The 25977-nt window shown below is 39.1% G+C and overlaps 1 protein-coding gene across 4 annotated transcripts in view; it reads left to right on the forward strand.

The window, feature by feature from the left end:
- Window positions 1-25767, forward strand: part of SLC35D4 (solute carrier family 35 member D4) — a 55971-nt gene extending 30204 nt beyond the window's left edge. For 3 of the 4 annotated variants that reach the window (XM_014254314.2, XM_014254322.2, XM_014254317.2), the window contains 3 exons: window positions 1135-1228; window positions 21635-21699; window positions 25060-25767. In XM_014254314.2, the coding sequence (XP_014109789.1) occupies window positions 1135-1228; window positions 21635-21699; window positions 25060-25120 (220 nt within the window). In that variant the 3' untranslated portion in view covers window positions 25121-25767. Of the gene's footprint in view, window positions 1-1134; window positions 1229-3987; window positions 4212-21634; window positions 21700-25059 lie in introns of those variants that run through there. The other variant, XM_014254319.2, reaches the window with a different exon arrangement.
- Window positions 25768-25977: the final 210 nt, after the last annotated feature.

Here is a 25977-nt window from a genome sequence, read left to right on the forward strand (position 1 = left end):
TCAATGCAAAAATTCCTAATGCCTTCTACTCCTGGGAAGCTATCTTACCCTACTCTTTGGTGCCTGTATGGACACACAACTGAGATGGATCTTGGCCACATGTATTGCGCAGGGAACAGCACTTGGAAGATATACTGGAGCCCAGCACAGAACTTCTGACCCATTTTGCACCCTTCCTGCTGCTGTAGAGAGGGGGGAAACTGCATGGCATCACTATCCAGAATTGCATACCCTCTGTGAACACCAAGGCACTTTTTGTTTCACCACTTGTCTGCTGTGTTGATCCTATCTCCTTTCCCATGCAGCTTCCCACAGCACTTTGTAATCTCTTATGCTTCACACTAATCTGCGCCTTACATATTTTGAAGTCCCTTTCTGTTCCCTTCTTGCTGGTTTTCACTGTTCCACTGGCTCACAATCAGTGGGTTGTACATATGTCACAAGTGAAACAAAATCCAGAGCCAAACCTCATAAACTCTATAAGGACTGGTGAGATGTGGAACAGAATTTCCTTAAGGATAGTCTTGGCCACAGGAGTGCTGGGGACTGCTGTCCTATGACTTGAGAATCAAACTTCTCTTAATTCAATTGTCAGCAGAGAACTTTGGAGTATCCTGTTCCCAGCACGACTGAGCCATCTATTTGTTAAACAGTAGAGATGTATTTGACTTCCTAATTGGAATTTAGGCTTCATGAAATTTAAACAGCTTGAAAGCTTCAGGCAGAAACTTTCCAGTGGTTATTTTTTCAGTTGAAGGCTCTGTGGAGGTTGAAGTGAGTTAGTTGCCAAATATGTGTGGTTCCTGCTGAAATTAGCATTGCTGTTATTCAGAGCCATTTCAATGCCTGAAGTTAATATTTCCCCTCATGTTTTCAATAATCTCTACTTTTCTGATTATGCAAGTTCATTAGAGACCAGCCATAAGAATGTCAGACTTACTTTATTCAGATTCTAGTCACTGACTGAGCAAACACTAGATGTACTAGACATAATGTAAGCTACTTGTCCACCAGCTTGCTTTCTCCAAATGGGATTAACACTTCAGTTCTCCATCAGGAAAACCAAGATGCCTGTAAAAAGTTGTTTAGTTGAAATTAAGAGATTTTATTAACAAGTTTCCCCATCCCTTGCAGTGGACTGTTGGGATTCTTTCTGATGTTGCACACAGTGAAGCTAAAAAGCAGCACAACCTCAGGGCAATATGCAGCCTGGAGTTTCCTTGCAAAGGTAAGAGAAAGACCCCCACAGGAACACAGTGGATCTGTGCATCTCCCAGGATAACTGAGGAATTTCTGTGTCTTTCTAGTTTTTCTTGTTATTCCTCCTTGATGCTTCCTTGGTCCTGTCTGTGCAACCTGCAAGTAGTGCTCAGGCAACAAGTATAAGGTGTATAATATCCCAGAATGATTATCTGAGATTAAATACTGTGTATAGGCTGAGTGTAATGGAACTGGGATAATTATTCCAGCTAAGGATTTGGACTACTGAATCCAGTACTACAAACCTATACTTTCCAAAGGTGTTTTGGAGAATAACCTGAGTGTGTGCACCAGCCATGGTTTGCAGTGTGCCTTTCCTGAGCCAAGAGTTACAACTAATTCTCTGAAGTTCAATAGCAGAACTCTCACTGTTTTTGTTGCAGGAGAGAGTTGAGGATGTCATTTGCCTTTACATTACCAGGGCTTTTGATGGTATGTCCCACAATATTATTATATAGAAATTAAGAGTACTACAGTCTGGATGGGCAGACAACTATATGGGTAAAAAAAATGGTTGGAGAATCAGGTTCAGAAAGTAGAGGTTAATGATTCCTATTCTAACTGGAGTCTTGTGACAAGCAGAGTGGCAAAGGGATCTGTCCTGGGTCCTTTCCTGTTTAGGAGCTTTATTGAAGAATGAGAAGAGAGTGCACTCACATTTCCAAGGGACACAGAATTGGGAGGACCTGTCAATAATGCTGGAGGATAGGGTTGCCTTCCAGAGGGATCTGGACAGGCTGGAGGAATGGGCCAACAGAAATCTTAGAAAATTCGTCAAGGGCATGTGAAGCCCTGCACATGGGAAGGCTTGGTCGCAATAATAGAGCCTGAGGACTGCACAGTTGGGAAGCAACTCTGGAAAAGGACCTGGGATTTTGGTAGACAGCAAGCAGGACATAATGCAACAGTGTGCCTTAGCAGCTAGAAAACCCCAAAATCCTGGGGTGAACTTATAAGAGGATAGACAGCAAATTTGTGGAAGTGATCATGACCCTCTCCTTGGCACTTGTTAATCGACACCTGGAATCGGGAGCCTTGTTTTAGGCACCTCAATACAGGGAAGATATTGATAAACTGGAATGAGTTTGGCAGAGGATTGCCAGGAAAGTCAGGGGACTGGATCACTTGCATTTTGGGGAATGGCTGCTGGACCAGGCTTGTTCAGCCTGGAAGAGGGACATCTTTGGGAGCACCTAAGAAACAGAAGCCACCCAGTAACTATGGAGAAATCATCCAGAAGACAAATCCAGGCTATTCACAGTGCTGTGTAGGGGTGTGTAAAATAAACAGAGAGGTTCAGATTAGGTTAGAAGGAAATTAGACAAGGAAAAATTTTTTCACCCCAAGGACAAGTCAGGCAAGGGCAGAGGTTGCCCAGGCAGGCTGTGCTGTTTCCGTCTTTGAAAGTTTACAAGACCCGACTGGATAAAGCCCTAAGCACCCCAGTCTGACCTCCTGAGGTCCATTCTTGCTGGAATTATCCTATGATCTGTGGATCTGGGGTCTGGCTGTACTTGATTTAAGCTATTAACAACTCAGTTTTTCAATTATTGGTGGTGAATGCAGTCAAAAGAGCTTGTCAGACTCCACTTCCCTTGGATTTTAGTTTTGTCACTTTCAGCTAGGTCATCTGAAAACCACAACCTTACGATGTGGTTTGTGATCTCACCTTTCCTACTACAGTGAATGAAGCTGCTACATTATCAACCCCCCTCCCCACCTCAAATTGTAGATTTGCATAATGTGCCTCTTTAGAAACTGTATTCAAATGAGTCTGTTTTTTCTGGGGATAGCAAGAGTGAAGTGATGACTTGGTTTGTGCTTTGCAAGCTGCTCCCCACTGTACCTGTCACATGACATTCCTCACTTTGAATTTCTTCCAAATATTCTGACTGTGCTGATTTTAGTACCTTAGCTTTCTTCTTGATCCTTGGGAGCAAAGTCAACTGATCTAAAACTTGGGTTTTTTTGCTTTTTTTTTTGCCTTTTTTTTTCTTTTTTCTTTTTTCTTTTTTCTTTTTTCTTTTTTCTTTTTTCTTTTTTCTTTTTTCTTTTTTCTTTTTTCTTTTTTATTTTTTCTTTTTTCTTTTTTCTTTTTTCTTTTTTCTGTAACATTCTGGGTTGTAGATTGGAATAGCTGGCTCTGCTAGTAGGTGTTGTGAATGAGGGTAAATGGTTTTACATGTGGTATTTATGACCTACTGGGAAAAAATGCAGGCAAAGATGTGTTGTGAAATATATTTTAAGCAGATTTGGGTCTGTCCCAGCTGAAGTGGATCAGAGCCACAAAGTCTGGACTGGATCAAAGTTTTCCCAGAGTTCAAGAGTTTCTAGGTCTGTGGAGGTTTGGCCATCTCTAGATGTAAGTGATACATAGTTTGTTCTAGACACTGTTGTCACAGAAATTACGTGTCTTCAAAGCAACTAAAAACTTGTCCCTGTGTTACTGGGAGAATTTAATCTGTTTGTTAGTCTTAAAAGTGCATGCTTTTTAATGTACACGGTTTAATTATTTTGCTTGGAAGGTTTTTGTAACAGAGTAATTAGTCCTTTTCCTGTTGTAGCTTCTAACCCAGTGCTCAAATTATATATGTTACCTTGAGTTTGAAGAGGGCAATAATAATGAAGACATGAGATCTGCCTGTAGCACTAAAATTTTATCAACACTAGCAGTTTCTCTAATGTCCCCCACTAGTGTTTTAAAGTTTGTTATGTGATTTATTTTAGGGTTCTATCATACCCACCTAAGGATGCATGAGGAGCATGGAGGAACTGCTGCTCCAAGTGTGGAAATGCAGCTGATTCGGGGTTAGAAGTCAGTGAACACTTGAAAAGTTTGAAGGCGCCATACATCAGTTTTAGAACAGGAATCAAAGCAGAGACAGAGAGGCAGAAAGCAGGAGCTGAACTGGAGCTTGTTTAAGGGTAGGGGCTGATCTACCAGCTCCCAAAAAACTCTCCCAAAGAACATTATAGAAGGATCTTTGAATGTATGTACTGTGTAGTTAAGATGTGAGTTCCATCTGTCTGATCATTAATACAGCTTCCTGCAGGTGTTTGAAAATGTTAAAACTACATACTGATCCAGCTCAACATTGCCCAGGTATGAGGGCTCTGTCAGTCACATCTTAAACCATCGTGAGTGCAGAAAAGCAGCATTTAACTAGCACTGTAAAAATCTGTTTAAGTCTAAGTGTCTGGCTCCCTTAAAAAAAAAAAAAGGAAGGAAGTTCATGTGGATAAAGAATAAAGATAGAAAGTATTTGTATCTGGGCTTGCAGAATGGGATCCAGTGGAAAAAATAAAACCACCTCTGGTCACAACAACAGCTTTGCGTTCCCACATGAGCATTTTTCTTGGATTGAGTAGTGCTCTAGATCATCCTCTTAATCTTTCAGACTGACTAGAGTTTTCACCAGCAGTTGGAAAGGAGCAGCGCTTAAGGCCAGAGTATATTTATCTTGCAAATGAGCCAAGAAAGGAGAATGCTGTAGTCCTCAGACAGCAGCACAGGCCTCTAGGGAGGTACAGGGAATCAGAAAATCTGTTTTCCATTTGGATGCTTTGTACCTATGTAACTGATGAGCTGGGGCTGAGATTGTTGTCACAGCTTCATTTCCAATAAATTAACAATGAGATCTGATCGGCTCTGCTTTGCACATCCAAGGACACATTCTTTGTGAAGCCCACATATTTGGCCTCCCTGCCCTCTAATTTTTCATTCACTTAAAAACTGGAGCTGGGTCATAACTTGTTGTTATGATCTTTACTTTGTCTGCAGCAACTTAATCAATGTGTGAGGTTTTTAAGTTCTTCCATGGAATGATTTCTGACATCTTTCATGTCAGAGCATTGCTTTGTACAGAGACAGATGAAGCACAGGTTTCTTCTGTGTATAAAGTCCTGTGTGATAACTATAGTGACAAATGCTCTCTGCACTTTTTCTGTGAAAGCAAATAGTGTATGTGTTAGTCATATCTGTATAAATTCCTGAGAAATAAAAAAAAAGAAAAAAAAATCAGTGAAGTGATCTCTATTAAAAAAATGTTTTTAAGAAATCCAAGAAATATTAAATGCTTTGTCATGGCCTTGCACAGATTTAATCCCCTGAAAAGCAAGGATCTGAAGCTTTACTGAGATTTTTTGTTTTAATTTGAAAGCTGTGCTAGTATCATGGGTCATGTACTGGAAAGAAAAAGCTGGAGATGTTCCTATATACTGACAGAAGCATCTGGTGAGAATGCTAATGAGCTCTAACAGTACTGTCAGTGAGTTTGTTTTGATTAAGGTTGCCTATCTATATCTGGTGATGAAGCCTGTTAGGGTCTCTAAAAGTTAAGCAGCAGAAATAATTTGAATCATTAATAGAATGGAAAAATTCAGCAAGATACTCGTTACTTATGAATTCATATTCCCATATTGTGTTTAATGTTAACCCAATAAACTTGGAGTAGGGAATTCAGCTTGTTTCCAGTGGGAACCTATTGAAGTAGCTTGTTATAAACAGGAAGAACAGATGGGAAGGTCAGTGAATTTTGAATTCTATTTTTCTTCCTCCCTCACCTGAAGAAAGGAAATTGAATAACTGAAATTAGGTTTCATTGAGGTTTATACTGATTTTCCTATGCATGGGTTGGAAGGAAATATAGAATAATCAGATCAGGAGTATGCAACTATTTTCTGTATAAACATCCCAGGCACTATTATGTAACCTATAATTTATCTGAACAGTGTTGGAGTCTTCCTAATACATAAAAGCATCCTCTGACAGCTGCTTTGGTTCCTTGTTTGTTAACTTTAGATGTGTATGCCCCAGGTCATCCTGTGTTTAATGCTGGCTGCCAGACATTGCGAAAGTAGCTTTGCAGGAGTGTCTGAAAGCATCTGTTATCTGTGGGTTCTGTGTACCAAATGTGCTTATACCCCAGCAGGTTTAGTCTTCCCCCCAAATATATAAGGGCTGATCAGAATCCCTCTTGCTATTCAGAATGACTCCTGTAGTCTTGGATTTAATATTTTGTGCCTGTATTTTTGCTTCTTTGGTCCCCATGGTGTCTTGAAGAGAATGGATAGACTAGACCCCTCTTCATGTCAGTGCAAAAATAATTGATGATATCCATCTTAATGGCTGGAAAAGTACTGATGTTTTTATTAAAGCAGAAGTTCTCTTTTCTCTGCTTCTCACAAAATGGAGAGGCCAAAACTGCAGGTCTTCTGGGGCTCCTAGCCTGGTTTTGCTCACTGTACCTCTCTTCACATAAAGCATTTCACATGAGAATTCTGTCTGCTGTAATTCCAGGGGTGAACCAACCAAGAGAAAAAAATGAATTCATGATTTTCCACATTGTTGCAATCTTAAAGCCTCTGCCAAAGCATGTGCTTCAATTTGTACACCTCTTAATTCCTCTCTCACTTCTCCTTAGCATGCAAGTGCTAGGAAATATTCTGCTGAGGGCTATTTACTTGCAAGAAATTTATAAAAGAGCCCTGCCATGGGTACCTTCTGAAGTAAATGTCTCTCCCTTGTTCTTCTCTCCCTTAATGGGACAGGGATTCTGGAATTAAAAACTCTGTTTAAAAATTCTATATGTATATCATAACCAGAACAAGAATGTCTTTGGTTTTCTGGCACTTGTCTACTTGGTTATATTGTAGACTGAAGTAGTGTCTTCTTTGCATGCTGCTGGCTCAGACAAAAGTGACAGTGAAATTCTTGGCTGAAAATCCCATTGCTTTCTTGGCTTAGACCTCATAAAGCTTTAGGCAGAAATGTCATAAACTCCCATTGAAGTTCCATAAACACAGTGCGTTTTCATGTGGCAAAGATCCTGCACTTTGTGCAAGACTGTCTCAAGATTTCTGCTCACCCAATCTGGAAAAACGGCAACTGCAGTTGCATCTGCAAGCCAAAACCCTGGGAGAGAGGGAGAATTGTGTCCTAGAGCCATCTGGACACTACTGGTATGAGCTCTTTGTGGCACCAATATGGTTAGAAGTGAATCTTTAATCTGAGAGATGGAGGTTCTGTGATCCTGAAGTTTTCAGGGATTCCAAGAAGGGGTTCATAAAAGTAGAATTGAACTTGTTCCATCTACACACCTTGTGTACTATTGTACATGTGTATATATATATATATATATGGATAAAGACAATTAAAAATGGTAAAAATCTTCATTGTTTTGTTTGGTCCTCACTGTGTAAAATATGTACATTTACTCTTGCTACAAATAGTTGATTCCTGTGAGTCACCATGGGGACTATGCAAATACCTTGGAAAAGAAAATGTGTTTCTCAGCTGAGCTTCAAGCAGAGAAGGCAATCAGTGTGAACTTCACTGCATTGTTAGGGTCTGTAAAAAAGACTAGCTGATGAAACCTTAAAAATACCGGTTTTCAGGTAGTCTCCATGGAGACAGCTTCATAGTTATGTTGTAGCAGCCAACACTAATTACACCATATAATTGCTGGGGAGACATGAGTCTCCATAACAACTTCATTGTGTGCTACATGGCCACTAAGCTAAGTGACACAGGCTCCCTGGGGCACTGTTGCAATTTAAGGAAGCTGTCTTACAAGAACAGCTGAGACTTGTTGGAGATTTTGAATCACCAGGTAATGGAAAATTTTAATATTGTGAGGGTGGCTTAAATGGCTGCAGTTGTGTATCCACTGAAAAAGCCAGCTACACAGCTTTTGGGCATGACATGGTCACACAAAGTTATGTGTTGTGATTTCTGGATGGTATCACAGCACAATTTTCCGCTGTGCTTAATATAATAAATCCAGTCTCAGCAGACATTAACTTTGAGCCCTAAGAGATGCTCTGAAATAGTTTGTTTCCTTTTATCCATGATATCCATGGGTATAAATGATATACATTTGAAGTGTATGTTTGGTACTGGCATGTCCTTTAATGTAAAGGTAAAGGCAGAACTGTGAGCTTGGAGTATGTCTTTTGGAAGATACCTTTTCATTCTAGCCTTGACAAACCATCTCTATATGTTTGACAGTACAAAACAACAGTTCAAACGTAAATTTTTTTTAATCTAATTTTGAATTGCAGAGAATGCAGGTTTATTTGTTCCTCTGCATAACAGATTCCTTGTCTCCCATGTTTTTATTTAGTCTCCTGGAGTTACTAGCATATGGAGAGCTGAGGCAGGGAGATGAATCATTATTGTGACAAAGAGAAGTGAAAAGAATGAGAACTGTTTTGGAAGTCATTTCCGTTGCTAATGCACTGATGAAAATGCCAAAATTACATGGGAGAACTGTGCACTCTGTAACAAACTAATGTAGAAGGCTCCAAAGCTAGCTAAGGCTGGGCTTCCAAAAACGAGAAAGATATAGCCACATTTTTCTGCTTTGCTGGTTCTCTGTTCGTTTCACAATGTGTCCTGTTGATTTTTAAATACCTTCATGGGTGAAATGTTTCCAGGCTGTCTCACTGATCTTGAGGCTTGACGTCCATGATAGGCACTGGGTGTCACACTTCAGGTGGCTTCCTTCAGAAACTTCAGCTGCTGCTCTCTGAAACAGGACTCTGTGCCTTTCTCTTCCTCCCCAACTCATTCCAACTCTTTGCCAAACATCAAGTGCATTAATTTCTCAGTCTGACTCTGTACACCTGTTTAAGGATTAGATTTTGACTTTCAACAAAAGTCAGCCAACAGCCATTGAGCTGTAGGAAAGGCAGACTAAATGAATTATGTTCTGTTCCTGAAATATGTGGTACTCAGGGAAGTCACATAGGCTTCAGACAATCTCAGGAGTTGACTATGGGCTGTTCTTGACCTCTACACAGCCACCAGGGAGAGGGAGAAGGCAGAGTCCAGCTTTGTCTTCATGCATGTTGCTGTGGATTGCTGTTCTAAGGGGCCAGAAAAGAATGAGTCTGTTTGCAGAGGCTTCCCCAACTCTTTTTGGAGGAAAATGGGAGGCCAAGAGTATAGTCAGCTACAGTCACTTCTGTCACTGTCTTCCCATGAACGGGACACACAGAAACTGCTGAGGCCCACAGTGTGCAACCTTGTGACACTGCTCATAAAAGTCATTGCTCAAAATTGATCAGCTGTATAAATGTTTTTTAAAAAAACATTTTTTCAAGTGTCACATTTTTTAAAGTTTCTGGTGGAATATTTTGACCTTTTGTAACATTTCATGGTTACAAAGCCCTGGAAAGGCTGTAATTTTTAAATGAAAAAATAAAACCTTAAAGAAAACCAGTTTTTCCTTGCAGTCCTCAGCATAATAATAGTAATAATAGCATGTCACTTTCTTTCCATTACATCATTACTAAAACAGCATAAACACACCAAAGAATGGCAATGCAGAGACTTTGCTCTGTTATTATTACTGGGTAGTATGGAAAGGAGTCAGTAGGGAGATTTAGTTATCTTCTCTGGGAATTGTTTGTTTATGAATTAAGTTTTCCCAAAGGAGCTGTGAGATGGGAAATACAATAGGAAATGGACTTTACATGCATAGAAATACCAAAACTGTGTCATCTGGATAGAGGGTGATGGAAACTTGCTATTTTTACTAACAGATTTTTGTAAAAAAAACTTGATTACGCATTCCAAAGTTTCCTATGCTATTTTGATACTGCTGATATCCTCCACAGAGTTCTGAATTAGTCATGACAGAAAAATGTTTTACATCTGATAATGTTGACAAGGAACATAGGCACTTCAGGTGTGTCTATAGATTTTAACACTGGAAAACTGCACTGCATTTCTTTTCAATAAAATATTCCCCTTAAGCTGTGCATCCTCGTTGTCTCTCACAGCCTCCTTGAACCCTTTCAGTGGCATTTGGGCTTTCCATACATAAGAAAAACAGCATGCACAAGGTCTGTTCTCTAACAGCAGAAAGAGGCAGTGACACTGGGGGCAAGGAGGGGTGGAAGATGCACTCAAGAAATGCACAGATCTTGAACTGACAACAGTCTCAGTCTGCAGTGTTCAGCATGAGATCTTTGGGCAATCAGGCATGGAAAGCGCAATCTCTGAGAATGTGTGAAGCATGCCACTCAACCACCCTCCTCCACAGCAAAGGGCTCCAGATGTGATCAGTCTTGGGCTAGTCCTTATCTGGGTCTTTGGGCCAGTTATGGCAGTGACTTCAGAGTGTACAGCTGGGTGGGCAACCACCCGCCTGAGGCCCATGTGGCAAAGAAAAGTTTTCTATTGAATTCCCAGGTTGCTGAGGGTTTTTACTGCTCTCAGGCTTCTGGTTTGTTTTGTGGATGTTATCTAGTTAAAATTATCTAGTGTACATGCTGTCTGCTGGAACCAGCTTTTTCTTTTCTCCTGAAGGCCATCTGAGCCACCACTGAACTGCTGCTGTGGTGGTCATGGTATACCTGTGAGGAGTTTGGAAGTGCATCCTATCCTGCAAGGCAGTTATAGTAACTGTTCCTACTCATGGGCATCCAGCACTTGGGAAGAAGATAGGCAAAGGCAGATGCTGAGCTCTTTCCTTCCCAAGGAGCCAGCTCCTTTCTTTCCAGATATACATAGCAAACTGTCAGTTTGGCTGTTAAATTCACCACTTAAGTGTGACAATGAAAATCATGGTGGTTTTATCTGAGTTATCTTCGTGATCTCATGAGATGAAGAATAACTTGGAATTACAGAAGGTTAGCTCTTTCTGAGCTTAAGATAAAATGAAGTGTATTTTATTGTGGTATTTTGTGGCAGAAGAGGATTAGTACAGCTGACTGCTGCCCAAAACTGAAAATCAATACTTCTCAAAACAAATAGAAAAAGTAATTGTTTCACACAGTGTACCATACCAGTAAAATTCACTGTCTCAAAGAGAAGATAATTCTGAGACTGAATAAAAGTAAAGAGAGGTGTATATTTTTTACAGGCTTGGATCTGCTTAAAAGGTTCCACAGACTGAACAATTTCAACAGTAGTAGACTTTATATGGAAATTTTTCTAGGACAGAAAGGGAAAGATTAATCAACTGCATGCCACGAGATGTAAGTTTGTATCAACTAAGGTTAAGATACAAATACCTCCTTTTCTCTGATGTGCATATTGATGCCAGACTTGCTGCATTAGGGGAGAATCATAAATTCTCCCGAATTCTCTGCCATCATCCAATACTTGATTAAACCTTATCTTAGTCCAATCCAGTTTTTGTCTGTGGTCCTAGTAGGTAGAACACGTTACAGTTGTTGTTGCTGTTGAAATTCCTATTCCATTACACAAATATTTAATAATTCATAAAATATGAACAAGATGACAAATCACACTGCCCTGTCAGCTTCTGAACTTAGAGGTTTCAGGGGAGAGGCTAAATGTCAGAGGCATTTAAGGCCTTTACCTGCGGTAATGAGGCAGCATATAAGCTAAAGAGACTCCTTGACAGGCTGAAAAGATACAGGAAAAGTGCAGTTAAGCATTATAATGCATGAAGCATCTACAGGAAACAGGGAGTGTTGGGTCTTAAGTTTGGTGAAATAGTAAGAATGGGCAAAATTCTTCTTGGCAAATTCAAAGAAAATGAAATTTATTTGGTATAAAGGAGCCTTCTTGTGTCCCTGTTAAATGACTTTTGTTGTCCTCACTTGACAAAGCTTAGGCTGCATGGATTGTGCCTCTCATTTGCAGAACTGACCTTAACAGATGCTGTTAGGCTGGTGCATGTGCATACAACTGTTCGAATCACGATTAATCATGCTTCCATATCAGCAAAGCACACATAGGGACCATGATTGCAAGAATTGTGCAGGCTGTTCCCTTTGTGTCCTTAGAACTGGAAAGTAATAATAGTATCTGGATTACAGATGGGCACATTTAAGAGAAATATTTAAAGTATGAGCAGAGGTACTGTTAAGTTGGGTTCTGTTCTATAGCCACTTTATAGGCTGAAGACTGGTGTCCCTGCTTGAGCTCTTAGAAGGGGAAATGGGTGCTTTGGCCATTATCTCCAATAGCAAAGCTCAATGATTCTTCTTTTGGCTCTGTCCTTGATCAGAAAGTCTGATCTTTATGTCTGAATGAAGGTAGTGTGAAGTGGCTACTTGATATTCAGAAAGAAATCACTGCCATAATTTTCAACCCAATGTGGTATTTTCCAAGGAGCAAAGAGTTTTGATTTTCTTTAAATGTCTCACTTTTTTTTTTTGAGGAAAGCAGAATAAGTTATAATGTGCTTGTATTAGTTCAGCCCTATCATACATCAGTCATGTATGTTTATGTATTTCTGTGGTGTGTATATATAGTACACTTTTATTTATAATTACATATATAGATACATGTTTATACATCGATGGATGTAAATCTTGCTGTAAAGGAAGATTCTTGCTTTGCCTTGTTCCTCTTTGATCATTGTAAATATGAACATAATATCCTGTTTCTCATAAGAGAAGAATATTCTTACATAGATTCTATTAATCCTCCATGATCCACATATCCTTCTTTCCTTACTGTACTTTAACATTGTAAGATGTTTCTGCAACATAAAATAATCATCATGTCTTTGTGGTGGCTGGTATAAAGTTTAATAAAGAGAACAACAGTGGAGAGATAAGAAAATTAAGGCCAAGAGTCAAAATGGCTATCCATGACTGAAAGCTGTTAAACAGGTGCCACATACCTCAAAGAGGTGAAGGCAGATGATCCTCTAGAAGTGATTCAAAGGCAAGAAATGAAACCTTAATGGTTCATTTTCTCATGCAGCCAAATTGCTGATGAGTTGTATACGGTGCAAGCACAATAGCTTCGCCAATTTTTCTTATATGGAATTTTAAAAAAATGAAGTTAGATAGTAGTTCAGCAATTCTTTTGATATTCACATGATGCTCAATGACTTTAAGGAAGCTCTAAGGATGCAACCACCTGTTGGTCCCACCTTGCACTTGCAGGAAAAGCATCATGGTTGTATTGGTCTTCAAATCCTGGAAACAAAAAGCACTTACAGAAAACAGCACTGAAAAAATATTCATAAATGTGATAGAAAGTAGAGGATTCTTTATATATATATATATAAACAATATATATTAAATATTCTTTAAATACTGGAACTGCATATAGGTACCTAGCCACAGAAATGCAGATGATTATCTTCCCTCTAAACACATGCCAGGCTGATTAAGAAATTTGCTTTCTTAGTATCAAAAAGCTAATATATATAAATACTCATCTGCAGTACAGAGATTATTGGTTTAGGTATTTGTAATGTAATAAAGAAAAAACAGCCTAAAATATATGATGATTTTTCTAGAGGCAAGCAATTGTCCTGCTTTTGTTGTAAAAATATATTCAAGGACAAGTTGCTTATTGTTTGTCATTTGATCTACCCTCTCCCTTGGTTTTTAGTATGTTCTATGTTTTAAACATTACATGTAGGTAATTTTAAGCTTTGTCAGAATCTATTGGCATGAAAAACAGATAGACTCATTAATACTAAAAGTAAGTTTTATCATTATCAATTAGGGATTTGACTGCTAAGGCATGTTGGAACTCTGGCTGCTTTTGAGTCACAATACATGGAATTAATTGTGTTCTTAACCCCTAGAATTTACCGTCATTGCTTTTAAAATGCTAAAAAAACATTAAAAAAAGAAAGATAAAATATAAAGAAAGGGCAGAAGAGGGTGACCAAAACCTCTGAGAAAAGAAGATGCTTTAGAGAAGATGGAGATGAGTGCAGCCATTTAGGCAAATATGAAATAAAAATTCTCAAAGCAATTTACAGCAGCTGAAAAAACTTCTGTGTGGCTGGATCAAAGCTGTGCAGATCATGAAGTTACTGACTGTCACCGTTGCCATGGTGCCACTGTTGCCATGGTGCCAGCATCACCGGGTTGTCCTTTAAGGAGCAGCTTTTATTTCAGAAGGGTTAAAGGGTTTTTCTCACCTCAGAAGAGGAAAGCAGAGTCCTTCTATGAGAAATGTGCACCTAAGTGTGTTGTAATGCACAAACTCCTCGTGTTGTCTGCTGATTTCATAGACTGACAGTCTCCAGTTAAGTCTGTCAGGGGATGAAATCCCTTGGGGCATATCTGCACCTTGGTCAGGCTGAGGGTAACACAGCAGATGTGCTTGAGCTAGTCTTAAACTAATGGGCAGAATTAGAGAGCAAAGCCTGTTTTGCTTTCTCCTTTCCTCCAATTTATTTCACTTTGAATTGTTTCTTTCCCTTGTTTGGGCTCCTCAGCTTTTCAGGCTGGATCACAGCATTGCTGTTTCTTTTGGGAAGAGCCACTGTTTCAGTGGTTCAAGGTTAAACCTTTCATTACCTTGGAAAAAGTTGTGTTGCTGATTGAAACCCTTCCTTGTCAGTGGATTTATTAGTAGTGCTCCTTCAGGAGCTGCATTATCACCTGAAGCCCTTACATTAAGCAGCAAATTTTGTCTTGCTCTTTGATTGGTAACAGACCCTCAGAGCAGACCCTCAGAAAAGTCTCAGACTTTGTTTCATTGTACTGTTTAATACAACTAAATTAATATCTAGGGAGACTTTAAAGGAGAGTTGGTCAGAGGAATTTTGCCTGAATTTGCTGTATCTTTTTTAACCAGAGATTGATCTTGGTGTTGTAAAAATGGTTTGTGAAGAGCCTTTGAGCTTCTAATGATTTCAATGAAAGTTTTGTCGTTGCAATAGGCAATATAATTGAAAGCTTACAGCGAAGTTTTTATTTCTGTGGTAGGTTATCCCCAAAGCTGACCTAAAATTAAATGACAAATGCTACTTTGATTTTGGTCTGTTTCTGCATGCAGGATTCATTCAGATGCTTAATTCTGCTCACAATATCCTGTGCACAGTATATGCAGCTGTTAACAGCACTTTATTTTGCTAGATGACCATTGGAAAAAAATAGGGTTTTTTTTTCTACACACTTCGTTTGTATTTGTTTTTTTCCTGCCCTAATTGCCAGCAATCCAATTAGACTTGACATTAGTTCTAGTCCCATCCTCTCTTTCTTGGGAGGGAGGATATGTACCATGTTTGTCATCTTTAGCTGGGATTTTTGCTGCCAACTAATGGGAGATTTCCAGTGACAGTATCAGCCTTGCACAATCAGTGAGCTTACAGGTGGTCATTGGTGCCTCTCCTTGATCATTGCTGACTTTCTGCAGTTTGAAACCCCACAGTCAGCACCTGTTCCATAAAAATCTCGCATGTCTGGGTTATTTCAAAAAGACTTGTCAGTACATGCTGGACCACTTCAGCTGGGGTTTGGACAGAGGAGATCCCAGTCCCTCATTTTTCTCCCATGTATTTGGCTGTCCCAGTCAATGCTTTCATCTGTTCATTTGGTTCTGTAGCTGCTGGATATCTGGGAATGAAAGTGTTCTTGCTAAGGTGCAGAGAATTTACCCATCTGGCAGTGTTTTCGTTGTCTTAAATTTGAATGAAGGAAAGCAGAGGAGAGCTAGATGGAAATGATCTGTAGACCACCTGAGATAGAAAATGTATGTAAACAAAGAGAAATGGTATTAGAAGATTAGAAAATTCATGTGAATTAACGAATACAGAGAATGACATTAAAATATTAGTTGTTCTTTTTCTCTGTTCTGAAGATTTTGGGGTTTTTTTGGTCATATTTCCATTCCTGGCATAACATTTCGTGTGCACAAGTTACATATGTTTACTCTGAAGTAAACATATATGCAAAAGAGATGTAACTCTGAAATCTGGGAAATATCAGTGGCTATCCCTCAAGAAAAAAAGTATGTGTTGTTCTTGATATTCGCCTGCTGTAATTTTTATCTTTTTGGTAGTACTGGATTATCTTGATGTAGCTGTTTTCAGTGGCACTAACAATGATCCATTTCCGTGGCAATTTTTGATGATTATGTTAGCAGCTGGTTAAACCATGTAGAAGAGGGACAAAACAAATATTATGTCTATAAAAATCCTGATATTACTTTAATTCCAACAGTAGAATGAAAACAAAGGTTACGTACATCAGAATCTTTTTCCTGATGTTTTGAGAAGTTGACCCCATGGTAAATAGAATGATTTGTTTTGAACAGTGAGTGAACTTGATGAGCTGTTTCAAAACACTCTCTTTGGAAAAAATACGAGTTTTTGTAAGGACAGAGGTTTTGGCAGTTTGGGGAAGTGAAGTTACAAGGATTGGCTCTGTGTACACAAACTAAAGAAAACTTTTGTAAAGTATTCCGTGTTCACAGTGAGAACTATGACATTTAACTTCTTAGCAGTTTAAAAGTTTCAGAGAAAACATAGTTTTATATGGAATGTACAAGTAGAGTTGTAATATTAACAAATCATAGTCATGTCAGGGCTAAATCCCCACCACACCTTTCCATTCCAGATAGAAAGATTAAATCAGAATCTAAATTTTGAAAATGTCCTCATCTGTGTTCTTGACTATATAAACAACATGTTCCTGAACAACTCAGAAATGCTAGATATTCAAAATCTACAGCCAGTTTCTGCAGCCTGAAAATCTTTCTCTGAAGTGATTGTAAAGTCAGGGATGAAAGGAATCCATGATAGCTTGGTCAAAAATTACACTTTTATCTGGCCAGTGATGTCTGGTTTGAACCAATCAATATTGGACACTCCAGAGGCTATGGTAAAACCACATCTGGTCAGTAGAGAAGGCAGAAAAGAATGCAGAGTTCCACATTCCTCTATCTCCGAGGATCCAAATTTGTGCATTGCCAAGGACCAGGAACCCTTAGGATGCCATCTCCTGTCCTCAAGCCACATGTCAGACTTATCAGAGTTTTCTGATGTTGTATGTTCAAGAAAAGCATCTAACAGGAAACTGGTTCAATAGTTATCTTGCTTGTTCTTAAGGTCTACAGCAAGAAATTCTCCAATCTTTATTTTTTACTTTGTTATCTGTAAACTAAATTAATCTCTTATTCTAAAATTATATTTCCCCCCCTATTTTCTTAAACCAACATTTGTGAGACAAATTGTACTCTCTTTGGAAATTTTTTCTTATCTGACCATAAAGTGGTAGGGAGAAAGGAGGAGATTATTCATGTCACAAGTTGTGCAGTCATCTGTCTATCAAAGCTCCTTTACAGCTAGAGGTAACTGTGCCTCCCTCCACTCGGGAATCACTAAAGCAGATTTAGAAAAAGCAGACGCATCAGAGCACATTTTTTCCTGTGCCTACTTTTTTCCTGTGCAAAGGTGATTTTATGTGCTGAGTTTGTCCCTACTGTGCAGCAAGTTCTTCCAGACATTGGGATATTTCTGCTTCATAGATCTTAGTCTGTTACCCAGCATTTCAACGATGCCACTGTTTTTCTAGTTGTCAATAATTCAGCCTGGTAAGGGGCAAACTCTGGAGTGCTGGAATTGAATTAATCTTTTTGAACCCTGAAGCTGAGTGCTGTGTTGTCCTTGATAGAAGCTTGTTAAATGTGAATGGCAGTGTAAGCAGTGTGTGAAATGTTTTATGGCACCTGAGCCCCTCTCTAGTTCCTAGAATAATGGGGACAGCTGAAGATTTCACCTTTTATGTGGGGACCTGCATTTGGAAATCTCCTGTAGCCAATAAGTTTGAAACCCCTAAATGGCTGAGTTGCTCTCTATTTTATCTCCTGGTTCATGTTCAGCCCTTGTACTAGAGTATTTATATGAAGAATACCAGAGTATTTATATGTTTTGTTACCTGACTGTTCAGGACCAGTCTCTTGTGTGGAGGAGATCAGCCCACTCTCCTCAGACCTAATCCCATTACAAGGATACACTTATTTCCTGCAATGCTGATGCACATTGTACAGAACTAGAACTGGTTTTGCTAGAGGTACGAAGCATAATTTGAAAAACCAAGATTTTTGACAATTTTTTTAATTACTTGTGAATAATTCAGAGATTGGAACTACAGAAATAACAGGAATCAAGGCAAATAGGTGTTAATGAAGTGTTCCTTTAAAATGTGTCTTGTTTTCACAGTGCAATGGAATGACACAATAAACTTAGAATGATTTATTTTAAGTAACAATCTTGAGGAGAGGTTATTTTGTTTTGTTTTGTTTTGTTTTGATTTAATTTTTCATGCAAGGAAGGGTTTGAAATGATTTATCAGGAAAAGTTTCAGCTCACATGGAAATGTTTTGTTTAATTATGCTATGCTTGAATTTTTTCCTAATCATGGAAAACTGTGTCAGAATTTTGTAAGAAAATTTCAGGTTATGAATATTTTTAAAGTAGCTTTCATAATACTGACTGGTCACAGTTCCTTTAAAAGTAGGCAGAGTCCATGGAGCTAATCCTGGCGTTCAACCATCCAGCCTGTATAATTTGATAGAATTACTGACTGTATGTCAAAATCTTGGGAAGCTTTGTTCAAAATAGGCATATTATAGCTAATTAAAATTTCCCTTTCCACCTCCTAGTTTTAAAAATTCAGCATTGAAATATATTTGGAAATCATTAACTTTAGTCTGCCCTTTAACTTGCTTTCTTTTGTCTTGAAAGCTCATTCCTTTTAGTAAAGCATCTGAATGTCTAGGAGGACAACTGACCTTTGAAGTGAAGAAAGAGAGATTACTGCACTCAGGTTGTTGTGAATTTATTTTGTTGGTTTTGTTTTTTTTAAAGGCCATTCAGAACATCAGTGTAGGTGGGTTTGTTTTTTTCAAACTAAATGCACACTTAAACCACTTCAGATAATACTGAAATGTACTTAAAGGAAAATTACCTTCTCTACTGTGTCCCTAGGATTTAAATTCTTCCCCTGGAAAAAATTACATTGTTAGCTTCTCTGATAACTTGTTTTTCATTTTTAAACAGATTCTTCTTTTAGATAAACCACCAAAGGTAGACATTATAGCAATGTGTTTTCTTTTGGTTTGTTTGTGATTTGTTTTTTCTTTCCTTACACACACTTACTTCATGCGCTCTTCCAACCCACATTTTATTTGTCTTTGGCACTGAGAGACTCTTACATAATTTCTCAAAAATACAACAGTGTTCAGCTGTAATAGTCCAAAAGGCTACAGCCTGCATTTTTGTGGAGGTTTGGGATGATCACAGTAGAATGGTGTATTGTTTCTGATAGAGCCTGTTTTTGGAGGTTTCTTGAATGCCTGTTTCTCTGCCCTTGGCCTCTTCTCAAGTGTCTAATAAACAGGACTCAACAAGGGAGTGGGTGACACGACTTTAACTTGTGCCACTTCTCAAATACAGCACTTCAGTTTCTTTGAGGAGATGAGCTTAAGGAAAAGAACGCTCTGTACATACCACGGATGCCGTCTTTCGTTAGTTTCTGTTTACATGGTCTGTAATTCGTATTGTATATTTTTATGTAATAAGTTAGCATTAACCTAAAATAAACTCAGTACAGTTAAGTCCACAAGCATTCACACCAGAGTAAATGAGAAATGGTTCCTTGCAGGTCAGTGCATCTGCTGCACTCGTTGTAAGGGGAGAGCCCAGCCCACTAGAACAAGATGCAAACATTTTAGAGCACCCTTTGAACTAATGGATATTCAGCTGTGCAGCTGGTTTTTAGGTAAAGTGCATAAAAGATTCCACTCCTGAATAGTTAACTTCCACTGTTTGGAGTAAGTGTCAGTTCTCTCTGGCTGCAAATAACTATAAGACAGGCCACTGAACATGCACAGTTGCAATACGATCTTGAATTTTGAAGTATAACTCTCTGTTTGTGACTTGTCCTTGTCCTCTGTCAGTCCTTTTCGGGTATACATGTTAAGTTGTATGTTTGCTTACATGTATAGATACAAGGCTACAGGGGTAGTTACATGTATTTTATTTTAGCTAGGAGTAGGAGCTCACTTTTTCTGTTGGCTTAGAGCTATTCAGCACTGCCTGCGTAGGACACTGCTGTGGCTGACAGTGTGAAAACACTGAAGTCAGATGAAGTTTGTATCAGGAGGTGTGTCCGTGGCTGTATTGGTACCAGCAATTTGGTTGCTGAGCAGGGATTGATTGGGTCTGCAGTCATGTGTTATCCTGCCTGGATCAAGTCCATCTCATGCCTCCTTTCCTCTGACAGGGAGGGGCCTGGGCTATAGGCACATGGAGAACAGTCATGGTGTGAGTTATGGTAATGTCTAAGAAGAAAAAAGCCACCTGCATGCCTGAATCTCTCTAAAGTAGAAAACGTCCCCAAAGAGGCCAGAGAAGGTACTCCTTGTGTAGTCCCCACTGAACACCTTTGCTCCTCTGCCATTGCATGGTCTCAACTGCTGCATTTAGATTATTGTCACCTCTCTGCCTAACTCATAGAATGGGACTGGAGAGAGGACACACAACCTTCTCTTCTTTGTCTGCCATTCTTGCATGTGATCCTGCACTGATTACACTCCAGGCAGATTCAGAGCCTACCTTTTAAGATGTGGCCATAACAAATGTAGCAAGTATTGACTAACACAGTCTTAGTCCAAGCTCTGGTGCACAGAATCTACTCTGAAATGGCATTTGCTTCCCTGCTGCACCTGTAGTAATGCTTTAACAAGTAATAGATTACAGAATGAAGTTTCTGCTGTCTCCCCTGGGAGTCAACTAAAGCAAACAATGATTAGGAAATCTTAGCTGATAATTGTTTAAATGTTTTGTTTCTTAATTTTATATTTTTCCTTGGGCAATTTTGTATTAACCTAAACAGTTCCTTTCATTCTTCAGTGCTTGTGTTTCCCAAGTTTTTGTAAACCACTACCAAGCCTTCCTTTCCCACAGGCATTGCTTATCCTAACTGTTGACTGAAAATCAATCCCCCCATCTAATGACTCTGTCACTGTTCTTTGAACTCTTTCCATTTTACATTATCCATCTGGCAGCGAAACATCCAAAACTGCACGCAGGCTGCAGATGTGGTAGCTCCATAGCTGCTGAGGCAGGGATCTGTTACAAACTATTGTATGTCAGGATTTAGCTGTTACTAGGATCAGTACTCAGAAAGTATAAAGTCATTTGTCTCTCTACCCAGTTTCTCTACCCAGGATACATGGGGGGAATGTGAGATTTGCAACATAAACCTACTGAAGTTGTATTGTTTCTCTTAACCCTACACCCTGTTAATTTTTGTTTGGTTTTCATACACCTATAAACACATTTCAAGCTCTTGTTCTCCTCAGAAACGCAAGGCTTTCCAAACCCAGGATCCAACTGCTCTCCCCAGTCTGCTGTCGACAAGTAAAAGCCAGCAGACTTCTAGGCCAGGACAGCTAGGATATGTGACAAGGGGTCCTCTGCTCTGGTTCCCTGCCCTGCCTCTTCTGTGTCCCAGGTTCTGTCAGAGTCAACATCAAATTGTGATGTGTGACTATCATACTATCTTCTCCAACTAAAAGAAGAAGATATGACTGCACACATGGAAATTAAATTTCAGCAGAAGTATTTTAGTTTTCATTTGTGATATCACAAGTTCATAAAGTGTTTTTTCCTTCTTTTCAATTTAACAGGTTATCACTGCTGGCTTATCACCGTTCTTCTTTGTCATGACTGCCAATGTACTAACAATTTCTTGGTAAGTGTCTACATGAGCTTTTTGCTTAAGAGTAAAGATGAATTCTCACACAGTTCTTCATGTGGAAATATTTTTAAATGTCAAGTTCTATTGCTGTCAGTATTATCTTGCATGTAAGGAGAACGAGGTGTGCAATGATGGATTCAGGAAAGTAATAGAAGAGTGTTTCTTCTGCCTCTGTGGGAGAACATGGACATTTTGGACATTAAGTTTCACCACAATTCACTCAGCATATTTTACAGTGAGACAAATGGATCCAACAGGCAAATAAATGACCTATTCAAAGTCATGCTGCAATTTAGTGGCTGAACTGGAAGTAAAACACAGGAGTCAAGGTTTGGTGACAGCATCTTTTTAACCAAGAGGGTGCATTCAAGTTTCCCAACACACTGTGCGCTGTGGATGCATAAAATGACACTGGAGAAAAATAATGATAATAAACTTTCCCCAAAGCTGTATCTGGATTTTGTAATGTATGGCCACACAGTACAAATCACCTAACCTGAATTTTTTAGGTAGTAGTATAAAGGATTTGGGTTCAAGCTCCTTCGGTCAAAGGCAGTGTTTTTGATCTATTTTGTATGGCACACAGTGAAAGGGAATCACAGAACATGGCTGGTGAACCTAAGTGATTCTGCCATGCAAATAACATCTCAATGTGGGGTTAGACATGTGTTTCTGAGGACAGATTTGTTAATGGAAATAAAAATCTACTTACTTTTGAAAAGCTTTAAGCTTCCCTTTTTCCATTTGATTCATGATTCATTCAGTTTGATTGCCATCCTAAAGATTCAGCTCTGCACTGAATGGAATTAACATTTCCTTTCTTCAGGTGTGAAAAGAGCCTTATAGAAAGGAGAATCCCCAGTTCAGATTGGCCCCATTTACTTATGTGTGAATATGCATTCCTATCTGTATTTTACGCACAGGTAATCTCAAATGCTAAAGTAAGCCGTGCATTTTTTTAGTTCTAGGAAATACACGCAGCCTGTGCATGTCAGAGATGTAACCAATATCAAAGAATATACAAAGCACTCCTAGTCTAGGCCATTAACTTGCTGCTCTTCACCATGTTTTGTGCAGGTCTGTCATGTGTGTGCTAGAGTCAGGCTTTGATTATACGTCTGTATTCACTGACATGTGCACTAAAAATTAATGTGTACCTTTGTTAATGTGAGCACACAGACCCATATAGTTGAACAATGTCACCTGCCCTATATGGTCTGAAACTTCTATACATGATGAACTTATCTGTATGTTTAAAAGGTATTTTGCTTTAGCCCTTGGCCACTGTTACACTTTGAATGTCATAATTCAAAAAGAAAACAATATAATTTTTTTTATTATGTCAGTGCTTGTGCATTGGCAGTGCCTTGGCTTATCAGCAAAGCTCTGGAAATAGTTTGTTGAATGATAGCAGCTGCAAAGCACTCATGAGAACATTAATCACTGAGGATTTTTGTATTGCTCCAATGTGGTCATGGCAAATATTATAGGTTAATTTTTGAATGATGGGCAAGTGCAGTTAGCTGTCACCCCACTATAAACAGAAGCTGGAGGATTTACCAGATGGTAAATTGAAGGTAATATCAAGGGTTGGCATTTAGCCATGATTTTTTGCTCTGCTTCATCTTGAAGATATAACAATGGATTCCATTTGCCTAGTAATTTGGACTGCACAGGCATGTGGATGCCCAAGATTTCAAATCCTTCAGAAAGGGGTTCTTTGTGTGATGTAAGATATATGATAGTAAAGAACAGCTCAGGTGCAGGCATCTTTTTGCAGAACAAGGCTGGGAAGTTTGCTGTATTTTGTAATTTCTAGTCTGACTTTTTAGAACGGTTTCTTTTTGAAAGTCTCTGTTAAAAATTTAGAAAACAACACATCTATAGAAACAGGAAAAAATTTCTAAGGCTTTGTTGATTTTAGGTCTTCTGTATGCAGTGTTATGGGGCTTGGGTTTTTTTTTAAGACAAAGGATATATTATCAAAGCTTAGCTTCCAAAGGAATTGATGCATAGGGTGTGTTTATAACTGGAGCTGAAATAAGAAATGGGGGTTACCCCTCTCCAGAAAAAAAGCACTCAGAAGTTGTTACCAATTGTAGGTGACCAGACTCAGTGGTTTAGACCCTTTTTGAAAAGCTTGCAGACTTTTGCTCCTTGTTGGTAATTCCACACCAAAGCTATTCTGTGGACCACCACAGACTGTAGCACCTACTTTCCAGGGCTGTTTACTGTGTAATTGGTAATTGTTAGATGTTGTGCTGTTGTTATACAATATTTTTTCCTCTCAGGAACAAGGGCAGTTATGTTTTTTTTTAAAACAGCTCAGCAAAGCTAAGATTTAAGTGAATGTAATGCTATTAGACTAAAGAGCCTTCAGCTTTACATGCTTTTTTTCTGTAAGGGAAAAAAAAAAAAAAAGAGTACTCTTAGAAATGAACTTAACAGAAGTTTGTTTTGTTTATAAAGTTCAGTAAGGAGCTTTTCTGTTTCATAAGCTAATTAAGCCATGGGGCTAAGATGAAAGGTCAGTACACTTAGCTTTGCACTGTTATAAAAGGGGAGAAGAGTCAGCATCTTACCATATTCCTGTCATCTGTGACAGATAACAGAGCAGACTTGGGGATTGTTAACTATTGCATGCATTGAGTGGGTTGATAGCATATTTCAGTGAAGGTTTTTGTAAAACCATTCATCCTGACTTGGAGCCCTGCTCTTAGGCTGACTATTGGGGAGCAGCCTTAGTGCCACAGCTGTGCTGTGTGCAGGACAGGAAAAAAGTGCTTGGGCCCATGAGTGCCTTTTTGGCTGGGGCACCTCCTTTCACCTCACCAAGAGAGGCAAACACAAGAATTTCTGCTGGCCTCACTATACCAATGGGATCACCCCAGTGCAAAAAAGGTTTTCCCAGATTTCACCTTGTCCACAAAACCTAGGCTTTACATCTCTTCCTGATGTTGTCAAGTGGCAAGTTTTCACAACAGAACACAAGCAGAAATTGCAAGAAACAATCATTAGGCTAATAAGGTTCAAACTCTTTTGCCTTCCTTTCCTATTCTTGCTAGTGTAGGAGTGTGCAGCTATTCTTGTAACTAGGGGCAACCTTCTCCATTTAGATTCCTGTCTGTGCATTTTTACTGAATACCACCAACCCTAAAACACAGGAAAGGTAGTTTCTGATGAGATCATTTAAATAAGATATTTTGGGTTACAGAATTTTCTTTGCGAGACAAATGAAAAAAAACACCCGGGTTACTGTCTCTAGGTTGGAATGTGTTTAGATAAAATAATATAATTTTGTATCAAGTAGAAGGACCTACATGATGCTAAATTTTTGATATGCTTTGTTTACAGCCTTGTGATTGGTGGAGTTGGAGAAGCATTACTTGTTTACAGTGAAAGGACAGGCACATAAAGAGGAACCAGATCTCACCAGCTGGAAAAGAGCTGACTTGCAGCCTAGAGACACTATCATGAAAAAAAAGCGGCAGCAGGAATGAAGAAGTGCAACCAAACATGAGGAAAGGGATCTATTGTTTTTGTTTGTTTTTTTTTTTTAATTAAGAAAATAACCTATGCTGTTAATAGTGCTGGTAAAGGAGCAGCATAGTTGGCAAAGATGCTAAGGAGCCTTTACCTCAAAGCACAAGACAAACTATATCAGATTGGTGTGGTAAAAGAAAAACTGCACTGTCTCATGCTGATGGCTCCGTGTGAGCACCACTCAGTAGCAGCTTCTTGCACAGGGAACTAAACTCAGGAAACGCAGCATTCCCCACTGGATGCCTCCAGTGGTTTTTTTTTTGTTTGAAGCAGACAGCAGGTCATACCAAACAATGTCAGAGCCCAGACCCTGCCATAAATTCAGGATCTGGAAGGACGGATTTTGCCTCCAACTATGCTGTAAGCAGCAAGCTGCCACACACAGGTCTCTAGTGATGTTGTCTGAATGGGTACAGGGACTGAGGCCAAGGGGCTTGTGGAGATAATCCCCTTCTGGAACTCTGGCAGTTTGACAGCTTTGCAGAAAGGGAAAATCAGCAATAAATCTCAATATCTGTAGTGATTGCTCTTTGTGAATTTTTTTCTCTCCCATTTGCTGAGATTTCTCTTGAACTCTGCCAATTTTTGTCAGCTGGAGGGGGTGGAGGGACACGTACTGTTCCCAGCAGTGGTTTGTCTCTTAAATTATTGCAAGAGGAAACAAAGAATGAATGTCATAAAGAGTGTAAGGAAATTAATCTCAAGAGTTCTTAAAATAATTTCACTTCT

Source organism: Pseudopodoces humilis, chromosome 1, assembly GCF_049639895.1.
Source record: "Pseudopodoces humilis isolate 2021_Gansu_Grassland_sample_001 chromosome 1, ASM4963989v1, whole genome shotgun sequence".
In the NCBI taxonomy this organism is placed as follows: Eukaryota; Metazoa; Chordata; class Aves; order Passeriformes; family Paridae; genus Pseudopodoces; species Pseudopodoces humilis.